We start from the raw sequence: 12,959 nt of genomic DNA, 5'->3' as shown, positions 1-12,959 counted from the left end.
TGCTAGCACTACCAAATCCATCCAATACAACCACAATACTCAAACACCTCATAAGTACTTGCCTGCTGACCCCGTCTGTACTGAACCCAGATAGACTACACATCTCATTCCTGAATGTCAAGTGAATCCGAGGCATTGCAACAGAGGCAAATACAGAGCTGGTTTTAGTGTGTTCCCAGAGTACAAGGTTACCAACTCTAGAAGGGAATTCCAAATCTGCATACAAACCAGAAATCTGCTGCCATCTGCTGGGAAACCAAAGCATCGCAGCCCTACATTTCTCACAGAAAGTAATGTGAATATCAACCTTTCTATGCAGCTTCCATCACAAAAACACAGATGTACAATTCCAGACTTGCTTCCGTCAAGAAACTATGATGGAAATATGGGACAGAGCTCCGACTCCTCCCAAAATGCTACCTGCCTGGCTATCAAACCACTCTAGTCACTTCCATACTGGGGAGTAAAGACCCACTGACTTAACTTGCTGGGTGCTTGTTACCAGTCCGTACACAGGTCCGTAGCAGCCAGGCAAGTAACATTTTCAGGAGTGCAGCCTCCATATTTCTGTGGTCTGGAAATGACAGAAGCATGGAGCCAACTGTTCAAACATTCACACATCTCAAACGTTGTAAATAAAAGCAGTCTTTGAACTTTGAGGAAGTTTCTTTATTATGTACAGAACAGAAGTGTAACGCCCGGTACATTTAGCCCAGTTTGGTGGCCAGTTCTCTGGCCTTTGCCTTCTCCAGCTTAGCAATTCTAGCCACAGACTTGGGTCCGAGGATTCCTCCGCCCCAGTGACGACGGATCTGCAGAAAATGGAGTATAAATTCTCATACATATTGAATTCAAATGAAGAATAATATTACATACAATAACCAAGAATCTAGAGGGTATTTTAGGACACCATAGGCACAGATAAAAACCGGTCAGGTTTTTTTTTGTCGTCTATTCCCTTAGTGCATTCGAACTGGTGGCTATTGGGTGCTGGGACTGAGTGATGGGAAATGGAACATTTTGAGTTGTCCCCAGAAGAGGAGACTTGTTCAGGGGACTTTCTGCACTTGAGGGGTCTCCTCTAGCTTTCTTGTCTTTAGATATACTTTATCAGAATACAGGAGCCAGAAAAGCAAAAAACTGTAGGGAAGATGTGCGCCATCATTGGCATGCAATATCTGAAATGCTGGTTGACCAAGCTTAGTTTGAGTTATTCACCAAACACATTAGCAGATTGGGTGTGCTAATGCCACTGACTTCCCCGACTGAGTACTTGTTCCTGGTCATTAACAGCCAGGCAACTATTCTTTAAGGCATTCTCTGCATTAAAGGTAATAAACACCCAGCTACCGCCAAAGCATCCCACCCACTTACCCACCCATATGCCACTTCCACCGCCGCTGGCTCCCGAATGATCTGTGGTGTGTCCCCAAAGTTCCGGGTTGAGAAGAGGGATCCAGAGGCCACTGAAGGCAGGACAGCGATAGGCTGCTGCACCTGTCTGTCAAGATGCTGAGAGGAGGCGTGGCTTGTTAAGTGGTGTGCGTCAATGGACGCACAGCACGGCTCGATGCCCAGTAGGGAGCACACACACATGGGTGTCTCCTTTGCAACCTGCTAGGCAAAGGAGGACCCCCGTAAACGGGAGGGGGGCCACAATACACCCTTTGAAAAATTAAAATGGGCGGGATAAAAAATTAAAAGCTACACAAGTACATTAGGATAGTGAAATATATTGTTTTACAGAATTTTGTTGCAGTCCGATGAAGGGGAAATTTTGAGTGCTTGCTTTTAACAAAATGGCTTCTAAACTTCTTACTGATGGCTTGGACCTTTCCAACCTACATTCCAAACGGATCCAAGATGAGAGCCAATGCATGATTTCATCCTCCAGAGCTTCCCATTACTCCAAAATATTGGACCCATTAACCAGGACATCTACCTGGACTATGTGATCTAGCTCCCCACATTCCTTTTTCAATACTTTGAGGAAGACACTGACCAAGTACTGCCATGCCCATAGCACAGGGGGAGGACAAATATGGAAGAGGCAGCAGGATTTTTTCCCCCTTTTTTGAGCCAACTCCACCAACACCTCAGAGAAAGCCCTCTAGTTAGGTAACCAGCTATAATTTTTGGGAAGCACTGGCTACCAGGCTGCTGGGATTAGTTCAGCACTTTCATTGCATCAGCACAAATCTGTATGAAGGGGAGCAATTACCAAGTATTTGGAAGTTACAGCTTCGTTCTCCACCAGGACATTTCATACACAGAAAGCAGAAGAGCAACCAAATTTTAATTTCTAAAACCTGAATCCCTCATATATGAGCAATCCCCCCAGCTCCAGGAGGATCTAAAGACACCTTTAAGTTAGTAAGGGAAAGGAAGGTCATCTTGATGGCGATATTTACACACTATAGTGAGGGTGACTATTCATTTAACTTGTCATTTACTTGGTTATTTACTATTAGCACTACTGATACAGATATAAAAACTTTATTATTAGGGGGGACAGTTAGCACATTTTTTAAATTCACATATCAATTGTGGGTATTTCCCTAGAGGGGAAGCTTTGCATGATTAATAGTTGGGCGTTGCACAGGTTTATGCAATACTTTTGTTTGACATATAAAAGCTCAGAACACATTTTTTTTAGCACAGGGGAGGGTGAGCATAGATTGTATATATTGCATTGTAATAGAGCCTCTCTTTATAGGTGGTTGGGTATTCATACAGCAGCTGGTTACTATTCTATAGCTTTAGGAAGCTGAAACTTAAGTCATGTTCCAGTGTGCCATGATTACGTTGGAGGTGCTTTCTCCATCATGCATGAACAGCTGCCCCCAGAACAAAAACCCTCGCTGGCTGGCAAGAGCAGGAGAGACTTGAGACCTGAGCACCTTCAGGTGACCAGTGAATCTAAAACTGCAACATTCATAAAGCAGTAAAATATTTCAGAGCCAAGGACAATTCAGAAGATGTAGTGGAATACCAGAGATTTTCCTGCATCAATACTTCCTGTCTGTAGCACAATATACATAAAGAACACATGTTCCGTGATCAGATCCCAACCTGATAATGTTCTTGAATAGGTGTGAGGGGCCATTAACTAAAAGTCCTTTATATTATTATTTACACCTCTGACAAGAAGTAAAGCTTGTCCATTTAAAACTAGGAGGGAAGCAAATGTGTTTTTAGCCATTCCAGTAACAGACCAATGTGCACAGCAGCCACGACAGATGAGAAACGCAAATTAAACCCATCTCTTACCTCATCGTGTCTGTCGTTGTAGTTGGTCTTTACAGCTTCTACCAGCTTGGTGAGAGCTCCCTTGTCCTCACTGGAAAAGAAAAAAAAAAAAGTGAGTGGTGGTCTATAAAACAAATGTACAAGTAGAGCACCAATCCTTGGCTGCTCAGGGTTAAAAAGCTCTTAAGGCCACATGGTGACATTTCAGCTGAAGAAATTCAAGTTTCATCATTGCCAAAAAGGTGCAAAACTACTGAAGCAAGATGGCAGATACTTACGGGTTGACTTGTGTCAAAGCAATGCTGGTGCAGGTCTTTCTGTGCACCAAGCGGCCCAGTCTGGCTTTTCCCTTGATTATGCAGTAGGGCACTCCCATCTTCCGACACAAGGCAGGAAGGAAGACCACCAGCTAGAAGACACAAAGATAAAAGAGTCTGCTCTAGATGACCAGAACAAGGCAGACTGCCTAGGAGGCAATGGCTATGATTGCTCAGGGTTAAAAAGCTCGAAATTTACTCGTCACAGTAGAATCAGGTGAAGAAATTCAAACATCATTGCAATCTATGATCTATAGTTTCTGAAGAAAATATACAGCTAAGCTAACCAAACATGAAATGTTCAGTCTCCAGGACACAGAATTGAAATTAGCCCCTTTACAGCCACTAACACTGATGTAACAAAAGGTAGGAAAAAAAAAATAAGCGAGGGGGAGTTTAGATGCCGTGCGGCTAATACCGTAATGGGTGAGTGTTTACATTTAAATTGAGATGCCGTACTGATCAACAATCATTACTCCCAGAATCAGTCTGCTTTGATTTTTAAATAAAATATAGCTAAAAGTAGACTTTCCATCCTGCGGACCTTACCATTGGAATCATTGATGCAAGGTGACCACTATCCCTTAATAACATTTTCTCAAGGATGACTAGCTTCTGACAGCACTTTGACTTACTATCAACATACAACTGGCAGCTAATCAGACTACACCACATATTTGCAGCACTGGTCTATAGATATCTGTGCATGGTGACTGAACTATTACAAAGTTTGAACAGCTCAGAATAGTACCGCAATGCTATACACACCTCGATAGGATCCACATCATGAGCGATCACCACCAGTTGGGCTTTCTTGTTCTCCACCAAAGTGGTCACCGTGTTGACACCTGAAAAGATTGACACTTGTCAACTGAGCACATATTAGGAGGACCTGGTACCTGGAATAGCAGTCAATGCTCAGGGTTAAAAAGCTCATTTTAAATCCACACAATTTGTTCAGGTGAAGAAATTCAGACATCATTGCAGTGACAAACTCGAACAGACGGCATCCTACTCACAGCCACATACCATAACCCACCTGCTCTGATGACCGGGGGTCTCTTGGTAGGGACATCTGGTTTACCAGCAGCTTTCTGCTCCGCACGAGCCAGCAAACGTTTCTTCTTCTCTTGCTTGGTCTCCGGCCTGTATTTGTGTGCCAGTTTAAAGAGCTGAGTGGCTGTAGGAGAAGAAAATAGTCAGCCTACATTCATATCAGATGGCCCCTTAGCTGTAGGTCACAGTCTGTGCATCAGTGATCTTGGTGGAAGAGTGTAATCACAACTCTCAGATAGCAAATAGTACTCATCATTTGCACAGCACCAACTCAAAACCCACCAGCCAACATCTGCTGCATAAATAAAACTGAGAATCAGACATGTGCCAAGACTTCCAAGCAGCTAGCCTGAAAGAGTACACAGATGAGGAAAGTCTGAAGTCTTACATGCTTACATGTTCTGTGTCAATATATTGAATCGAGGAGTTCGCACCACAGCTAAAAAGTCTGCAATGGCAAGCCCACTAGAGCTGCAACAACTAATCGAATAAAATTGATAATAGTTGGCAACTATTCCCATCAGATTAGTTGATTTTGGATTAGTTGCTGGCAGCGGAGGATTTCAGAGTCACCGGCTGCAGTTTCTTCTCCCTGCTGGTGCTGGCTGCAGGGGTCTGTGTCCCTTTCACAGACCGCTGTAGCCGGCACGAGAGGGAAGAGACTGCGGCCGGTGACACTGAAATCCCCCGCTGACCCTCCGCTACTGCTCCGTCCTTCAAGACAGTTCAGTGTTACAAGTGTCTGCTCCTTTTAGTTATATAAAAGGTTCTGTGTGTTCACAGGGGAGAAGAGAAGCCATAAATCTTGACTACACACAGAACGGACCTTCCCTTCTTTAACAGCGAAAACGCCTGGGTAGATCTGGTGAGGGCATTATTAAACAAATAAGGAGCACGGATAGCTGACAGATCTATAACCAAAAGGAAAACAGGTTAATCAAGTGGAAAAGGAGCAGACACTTGTAACAATTACCAGCCTGCTATTGGATATTTTAAATTGCAATAGCCAAAAGCAAACTGGCTATTGCACCCGCTCACTGCCTGCAGTCAATCAGCAGAGGAGGACCTGATGGAGAACTTTCTCCTTCAGTTCCCTCCTCTGCTGATTGACAGCAGGCTGGTGCAATAGCCAGCCTGCTATTGCAAACTGAAATATCCAATAGTAGGCCTCAGCAGCTGAATCCAGTGATCTGGAGAGGTGACACTAAGGGTCTAAAAGACACTTAATGTTACCTTAAAGAGAACCTGTCACCTCCAATGTGCCATCAGATAGGGGGCTTGTGAGCCCCACCATCAGATAGCAATGAGGTAAAAAATACATTTAAAAACCCTTCTCAAAAAAAAAAAAAATACAACGCACGTATACTAACAGAAACACAAGTCAGTTGCACCTACATAGAAAAACGACAACTGCACTACACGTCAGGTATCGCCGCATATTTGATTTAATATTTTTTTTTATTCCAACTAATCAAAGTTAATTAGCTAACTAATCTATTATGAAAATAATTGTTAGCTGCAGCCCTAAAGCCCAGAAAAGGTTTCCAATAATAGAGACAGGAGCCAGGGTGCTGCTAGACCGAGAAGTCCGCACTCCTGGCTCACATCTCAGGCAATGATGCCTTTAAACCACAACTGCCAGATGGGTAGCATTTTCAAAACTAGACTTCAGCAAAGGCAGTCCAATTTCTCCACGCATCCCCTCGTCTTTTCTACAGCTCTCAGAGGAATCCCGTGTACTTAGCTACCAACATCTGATGTAACCAAACCCTCATCCCAACACCCTCGGTCACCTGTCTGTCGGTCCAGAGCCTGGGTGAACTGGTTGATTGCTGGTGGAACCTTCAGGCGTTTGTACAGGATGGATCGCTGACGCTGAAGCCTGATGTAGCGAGGCCATTTCACGAAGCGGGTGAGATCTCTTTTGGGTTGGATGTCTTGGCCTGTAGGAAACAAAACCAGGAAGCGAGATCAGTGTGGAGCTACTACTGTACTTTCTAGGACGACAGAAGCACTCCTCAATGTTGTCAAAACTAAATGCAACACTACAACGCCAGAATTATGCAGAGCATCTCTGACACGGATTGTGCTCAGTGAGCAGCACACAGTATGCAAGACTATACTATGGACTCCCCGCCAAATACATTTTACATAGGCTGACACTACCAACTGTGCACTATGGTCACCTAGGATTACAGGCCTCTCACTTACCAATGCCGAAATTCTTAGGCCTCTTCTCAAACAGAGGGTTCACCACCTTCTTGGCTTCAGTCTTCTTGACCACGGAAGGGGCCGGAGCCACCTTCTTCCCCTTGGCCTTCTTTCCTTTGGGCTGGTGGAGAGAACAGAAAACACTTAGTACAAGGACGGCACACCGACCTATCAGGAGCACAGCTCCCACAGACGCATCAGTGATCTTGGTGGATGAGTGTAATCAGAGATCAGATAGCAAATATTGTGTCATCATCTGCGTCTTTAGGGAGCCAACACACAGGGGGAGCACACCAATACATTCCTACCCAACAGACAAGATGGGGAGCATCATCCCACTGCTCTGACAGTATACAGCACCACATGGATGTCAGGCAAATGGCATGGGGTTATTTAGATGTACAATAATCAATGTACTGCAGAAGGAACAGAGAGGAAAGAGCAGATAAAGGGAATGAGAGAGAATCAGTGAAGTACATACATACACTTACATCACAGGGCCTCAACACATACTGCCACCATATACAAGGCATGGATCACTGCAAAAGCACGCAGAAGGGACGGACACAGAAGAGGAAGGATAGGCGGCACATTGTATAGACACACGAACACTACATACATACACAGAGTATACACACTATAGAAGGTGGGGAGAGATGACTGGGCGCCGGTAATCACAGGAAACACACAGCCGGCACACAGTGCGGCCGGACCGACATCCCGGTGCAGAGAAGGATGATATATCATTCTTATAGCGGCACCGTACTCCCGTCATATCCCCGCCACTCTGCAGGAGATCACCATGGAACACAACAGCCCAATGTTGAACTCCGGCCCGGGCTCGATGATAAAGGATGGAGGCAGATAGAGGAGGCCACAGAACAGCACCGCACTCACCATGGCGGACGGGGGAGAGAAAGGAAGAGGGAAGAATTCTGGGTAATATAAGTATCCTGGACCGGATGACGCGAGATTTCACCTACATCACAAGGAAGAGCGCCATCTAGCGGCGGATGATAGAAACAACAACGCTAGCTCCACTGCTGGGTCTTGCTTATGATAACGAGCGCCATCTAATGACGAATAAGTGGAAGAGCCGTTTGGAGACAACACTAAGCTGTGCTACTCTCAGGTCGTGTATGTTATCAGGGCAGATGTTACAATGGGAGGGGCCCGGCCGGTGACATCACAGCATCATCTCCCTTCAACTCGCTACCTGAGCGACCTCCTTAATGTCTCTTTGCCCCGCCTGTTCCTGTGAGGTAATCAATCAGCGCGGAGAGGGCGTAGTTTTGAGTTGTGAATTTGGCTGTGGTCGGCGGATAGACAATATACGAGGTTTGTGTGGCGAGAGCGGTACGGGGTGTAGGGACTATGGAGGGGAGAGAGATATGGAGGCCTGATCAAGGCAATGACATCTCTGATACTGGAGAGCAGCATAGATGAGGAACTACAAACACTGTCCAGGGCACCTCTCTGCTCCCCCCAAAGTGTATGAATAGAGCCTATCTTCAGAACAAGGTCAGCTCACCCCATCACAGTGTGCTGGCATTCATCCTTAATGGCACCCCAGGCACCTTGCAGCGTTCGGTAACCCATTGCCATGCAGTGTTGTGTGCTGTATTCACTTGAATTGGCTGCCGCAATTCATGTGTTGGGCCCTTTCACACTTCCATGCTGTGGTAACAAGTATAACATTCATTGCAGTGACATTTATTTTGAATGGCACCCCAGTGCATTAAGTGCCTGTTCACACGACGTCCCTTTTGTGTGCTGACCGGCTCCGTACGCTGCTGCACTCCAAAATGCATCCCAATGTATCCCTATGTGTTTTATGGGCTACAGTTCTCATGTGCGCAGTCCATTCAGCTTACGACAGAAAAATACTGCATGTCACATTTTGTACGGTCAGGATATGCAAACGCGTCAAACGCGCTGCAGCTAACATACTAACAGCCCCACTCCGCGTCTGCTGATCCTGACCTGATCAGGACCTGAAACTCATGTGAACAGGCCCTAAGGCAGCACACCTGCATTGTAGCGGATTGCGCTAGAAAAAAGGGTCATGTGACTTTAAGCATGTTAGAGTGACTTGGCATGCCATTCATTTTGAACAGGCTGCCTTAATGCAATGCATGTTAATGCACCGTGTTAAGTAGAGCATTAGATGCATGGGCTGACACCACATAACAGTGTGAACAGGCCCTGAATGTTGCTGCATACATGTGGTGTCAGATTGATGGTCCTCTCCGAGTGTAATGTTAGCCAGCTTCAGTGGGAGGAAAGACTTCCCCCCGTTTCAGCAGGAGGATACAATGTTCTGATGTCCGTGGGGGTAAAGAGCTTCAGCTGTAGGATACAATGTTCTGGTGTCAGTGGGAGGAAAGATTTCCCCCGGCTTCAGCTGTAGGATACAATGTTCTAGTGTCAGTGGGAGGAAAGAGCTTCAGCTGTAGGATACAATGTTCTGGTGTCAGTGGGAGGAAAGACCCCCCCCAGCTTCAGCGGGAGGATACAATGTTCTGATGTCCGTGGGGGGTAAAGAGCTTCAGCTGTAGGATACAATGTTCTGGTGTCAGTGGGAGGAAAGAGCTTCTATGCCATTCATTTTGAACAGGCTGCCTTAATGCAATGCATGTTAATGCACCGTGTTAAGTAGAGCATTAGATGCATGGGCTGACACCACATAACAGTGTGAACAGGCCCTGAATGTTGCTGCATACATGTGGTGTCAGATTGATGGTCCTCTCCGAGTGTAATGTTAGCCAGCTTCAGTGGGAGGAAAGACTTCCCCCCGTTTCAGCAGGAGGATACAATGTTCTGATGTCCGTGGGGGTAAAGAGCTTCAGCTGTAGGATACAATGTTCTGGTGTCAGTGGGAGGAAAGATTTCCCCCGGCTTCAGCTGTAGGATACAATGTTCTAGTGTCAGTGGGAGGAAAGAGCTTCAGCTGTAGGATACAATGTTCTGGTGTCAGTGGGAGGAAAGACCCCCCCCAGCTTCAGCGGGAGGATACAATGTTCTGATGTCCGTGGGGGGTAAAGAGCTTCAGCTGTAGGATACAATGTTCTGGTGTCAGTGGGAGGAAAGAGCTTCAGCTGTAGGATACAATGTTCTGGTGTCAGTGGGAGGAAAGAACTTCAGTGGGAGGATACAATGTTCTGATGTCTGTGGGGGTAAAGAGCTTCAGCGGGGAGGATACAATGTTCTGATGTCAGTGTGAGGAAAGATTTCCCCCGGCTTCAGCTGTAGGATACAATGTTCTGGTGTCAGTGGGAGGAACTTTTTCCCCCGGCTTCTGCTGTAGGATACAATGTTCTGGTGTCAGTGGGAGGAAAGAGCTTCAGCTGTAGGATACAATGTTCTGATGTCAGTGGGAGGAAAGAACTTCAGCTGTAGGATACAATGTTCTGATGTCCATGGGGGTAAAGAGCTTCAGCGGGAGGATACAATGTTCTGGTGTCAGTGGGAGGAAAGAGCTTCAGCTGTAGGATACAATGTTCTGATGTCAGTGGGAGGAAAGAACTTCAGCTGTAGGATACAATGTTCTGATGTCCATGGGGGTAAAGAGCTTCAGCGGGAGGATACAATGTTCTGGTGTCAGTGGGAGGAAAGAGCTTCAGCTGTAGGATACAATGTTCTGGTGTCAGTGGGAGGAAAAAACTTCAGCTGTAGGATACAATGTTCTGATGTCAGTGTGAGGAAAGATTTCCCCCGGCTTCAGCTGTAGGATACAATGTTCTGATGTCCATGGGGGTAAAGAGCTTCAGCGGGAGGATACAATGTTCTGATGTCCATGGGGGTAAAGAGCTTCAGCGGGAGGATACAATGTTCTGATGTCCATGGGGGTAAAGAGCTTCAGCGGGAGGATACAATGTTCTGATGTCCATGGGGGTAAAGAGCTTCAGCGGGAGGATACAATGTTCTGATGTCCATGGGGGTAAAGAGCTTCAGCGGGAGGATACAATGTTCTGATGTCAGTGGGAGGAAAGAGCTTCAGCTGTAGGATACAATGTTCTGGTGTCAGTGGAAGGAAAGCGCTTCAGCTGTAGGATACAATGTTCTGGTGTCAGTGGGAGGAAAGAGCTTCAGCTGTAGGATACAATGTTCTGGTGTCAGTGATCAATACAAGGATACAATGCCCCAGCATTGGTGGTGGTACATATATTATTTGTATATATAAATACACTTCACCGTTAGACTGAGGCAACCACTGTTAGACTGAAGCTTGGTTCATGAGAGACGATGATTTTGTTCGAATCCTGGGGCAAGTCCGCAGAACTCAGGATGTGTTGGGGGGGGTGTGTTTATGTGGGGTGATGTCATAACGCTCCTCTCTGCTTTTCCAGTGACATCATGTCTCAGCAGCGGGCTTTACCTCAGAGTAAGGAGACTTTGCTCCAGTCCTACAACAAGCGACTAAAGGACGATGTTAAGTCCATCATGGACAATTTCACCGAGATCATCAAAACTGCTCGGGTGAGTATTTCACCATCTCAGTAAATAAATGTTAAAGCAGAACTCCAAGCAGATAATAAAACACAAAGCCAATATATGCAGCTATCTGTTTAATATCAAAATCATTTACTGTGTATTTAAAAGCAACTTGTTTATGTATTTGACTTGGCATCAGCCTCCTGCTATCACTTGTGCAGCAGAGCTCATACCTAGAGAGGAATGGACCGCAATGTGATCCAGTCAGGTGTGCGGCAGTTTTCATGTGCTAATGACACACATACTGATAGGAGGAGAGAGCAGACTGGTGGAGGGTAAAGCTCATCAGTCTACTGCTTCTCCTTTACTGTTTACTCATAGGCTGGGGGTAGTGAGAAGATCTGGTTTTATACCTAGGTGCAGTAGAGAAAGGTCAGGTGACCAGGATGCTTCTTATATTGTATAAGATGTATATTTGAATGGAAACATTGCTGTGAAGCCACCAAACGCAGTCAGTATCATATCCGCTATTTGTCAGATAGTATAATGCTCTCTTTCTGTGCTGCAGACTGTAATCTCTGAGGGGGAGTGAAGGTAAACCTGGCAGCTAACCCCTCCCCACCAACTCCATACAAAACTATTACAAAGGTTTTGACTGTTCTAGAAACAAATGTAGAATGTATCTGCTTCTATGTTTTCCAGATTGAAGAAGAACATCAAGTCTCACGCTCAACTCAAGGAGAGCAGGATAATTATGAGATGGATGTCCGAGCTGCTAACATAGTAAGTATGGCAGGCAGTGGTAGCTGGTGGTGGGAATATTCATCATTGCTGAGGATATGGGGGGACCCTAGATCAGGGGTAGGCAAACTCTAGTTGAAACTACAAATCCCATCATGTATCTGCCTCTGGGAGTCATGCCTGTGGCTGTCATAGTCTTGCAATGCCTAATGGAATTTGTAGTTCCACAGCAGATGTCTACCCCTGCCCTATGTAATGGCCTATCAAATACCTGTAATGCCAGCCGAATAACATTCTATGATTAGAGTGGGTCACAGCACTCACCACATTAAAGGAGGAAGAAATTTTATTAACCCTTGCAGTGGGACTACCCCCACACTAGAAGGGTTAGCTACTTGTTTGTGCCTAGGGTAAAAAAAAAGTTATACTCCTTCGAGCTGGCCAGCTCTTGGACCAGTCCCTAGAGCAGGAGTGCCCACAAGCTCGATCGCGATCTACCAGTCGATTGCGTAGCGGGAGAGCAGGGGGGATCCATGGGAGAAGCTGAGCCCCCGTGTGCGTGGCCGAGCGGCAGAGGATCAGTACATATCAGTGATATGTACAAATCCTCTGTGCAGGACAAACACTGGAGCGATCAGCTGATCACTCCAGTGTTTGTAAATAACTGGGGACACATAGTACTATGTGTCCCCAGTTATAAATGAATGAACAGGATGTGATTTACATGAGTTTCTCAATGGGGAGAAGCACTCACTACAGAGGCTCCTCCCCATTCAGAAACTGGATGATAGTACATAGTTTCTGAATGAATGGAAAGCCTCTGTGCTTTCCATTCATTTAGAATAGAGGCTGCAGAAAAAGAGATTGAGGACTTTGTGTCCTCAATTTCTTTTTCAATTGAAAAGGGAAAAATCAGGAGGCTGTTTAGACCCCTAATATTTCCCCGAAGCC

The 12,959-nt window shown here is 45.8% G+C and overlaps 2 protein-coding genes across 4 annotated transcripts in view; one reads left to right on the top strand and one right to left on the bottom strand.

Annotated features, from left to right (window-relative positions):
* Nucleotides 1-654: 654 nt before the first annotated feature.
* On the bottom strand, nt 655-7,056 carry RPL7A (ribosomal protein L7a; the record flags this gene model as incomplete). Its single annotated transcript, XM_018562075.1, has 7 exons — nt 655-812; nt 3,271-3,340; nt 3,528-3,658; nt 4,335-4,414; nt 4,606-4,746; nt 6,416-6,565; nt 6,834-7,056. Coding segments are annotated over 7 exons (900 nt in total), but the record flags the coding sequence as incomplete, so codon positions are not given.
* A 1,012-nt stretch (nt 7,057-8,068) lies between these two features.
* The window catches only part of MED22 (mediator complex subunit 22), a 10,570-nt gene continuing 5,679 nt past the window's right edge, over nt 8,069-12,959 (top strand). For all 3 annotated transcript variants that reach the window (XM_018562061.1, XM_018562060.1, XM_018562062.1), the window contains exons 1-3: nt 8,069-8,171; nt 11,183-11,312; nt 11,970-12,050. In XM_018562061.1, coding sequence (XP_018417563.1) covers nt 11,190-11,312; nt 11,970-12,050 — 204 coding nt within the window. In that variant the 5' untranslated portion in view covers nt 8,069-8,171; nt 11,183-11,189. The remainder of the gene's footprint in view (nt 8,172-11,182; nt 11,313-11,969; nt 12,051-12,959) is intronic.

Source organism: Nanorana parkeri, unplaced genomic scaffold (genome assembly GCF_000935625.1).
Source record: "Nanorana parkeri isolate BGI_ZX_2015 unplaced genomic scaffold, ASM93562v1 scaffold559, whole genome shotgun sequence".
Taxonomy (NCBI): domain Eukaryota; kingdom Metazoa; phylum Chordata; class Amphibia; order Anura; family Dicroglossidae; genus Nanorana; species Nanorana parkeri.
Note: the sequence above shows the minus strand (reverse complement) of the source record. Positions and strands in the feature narration are given on the sequence as shown.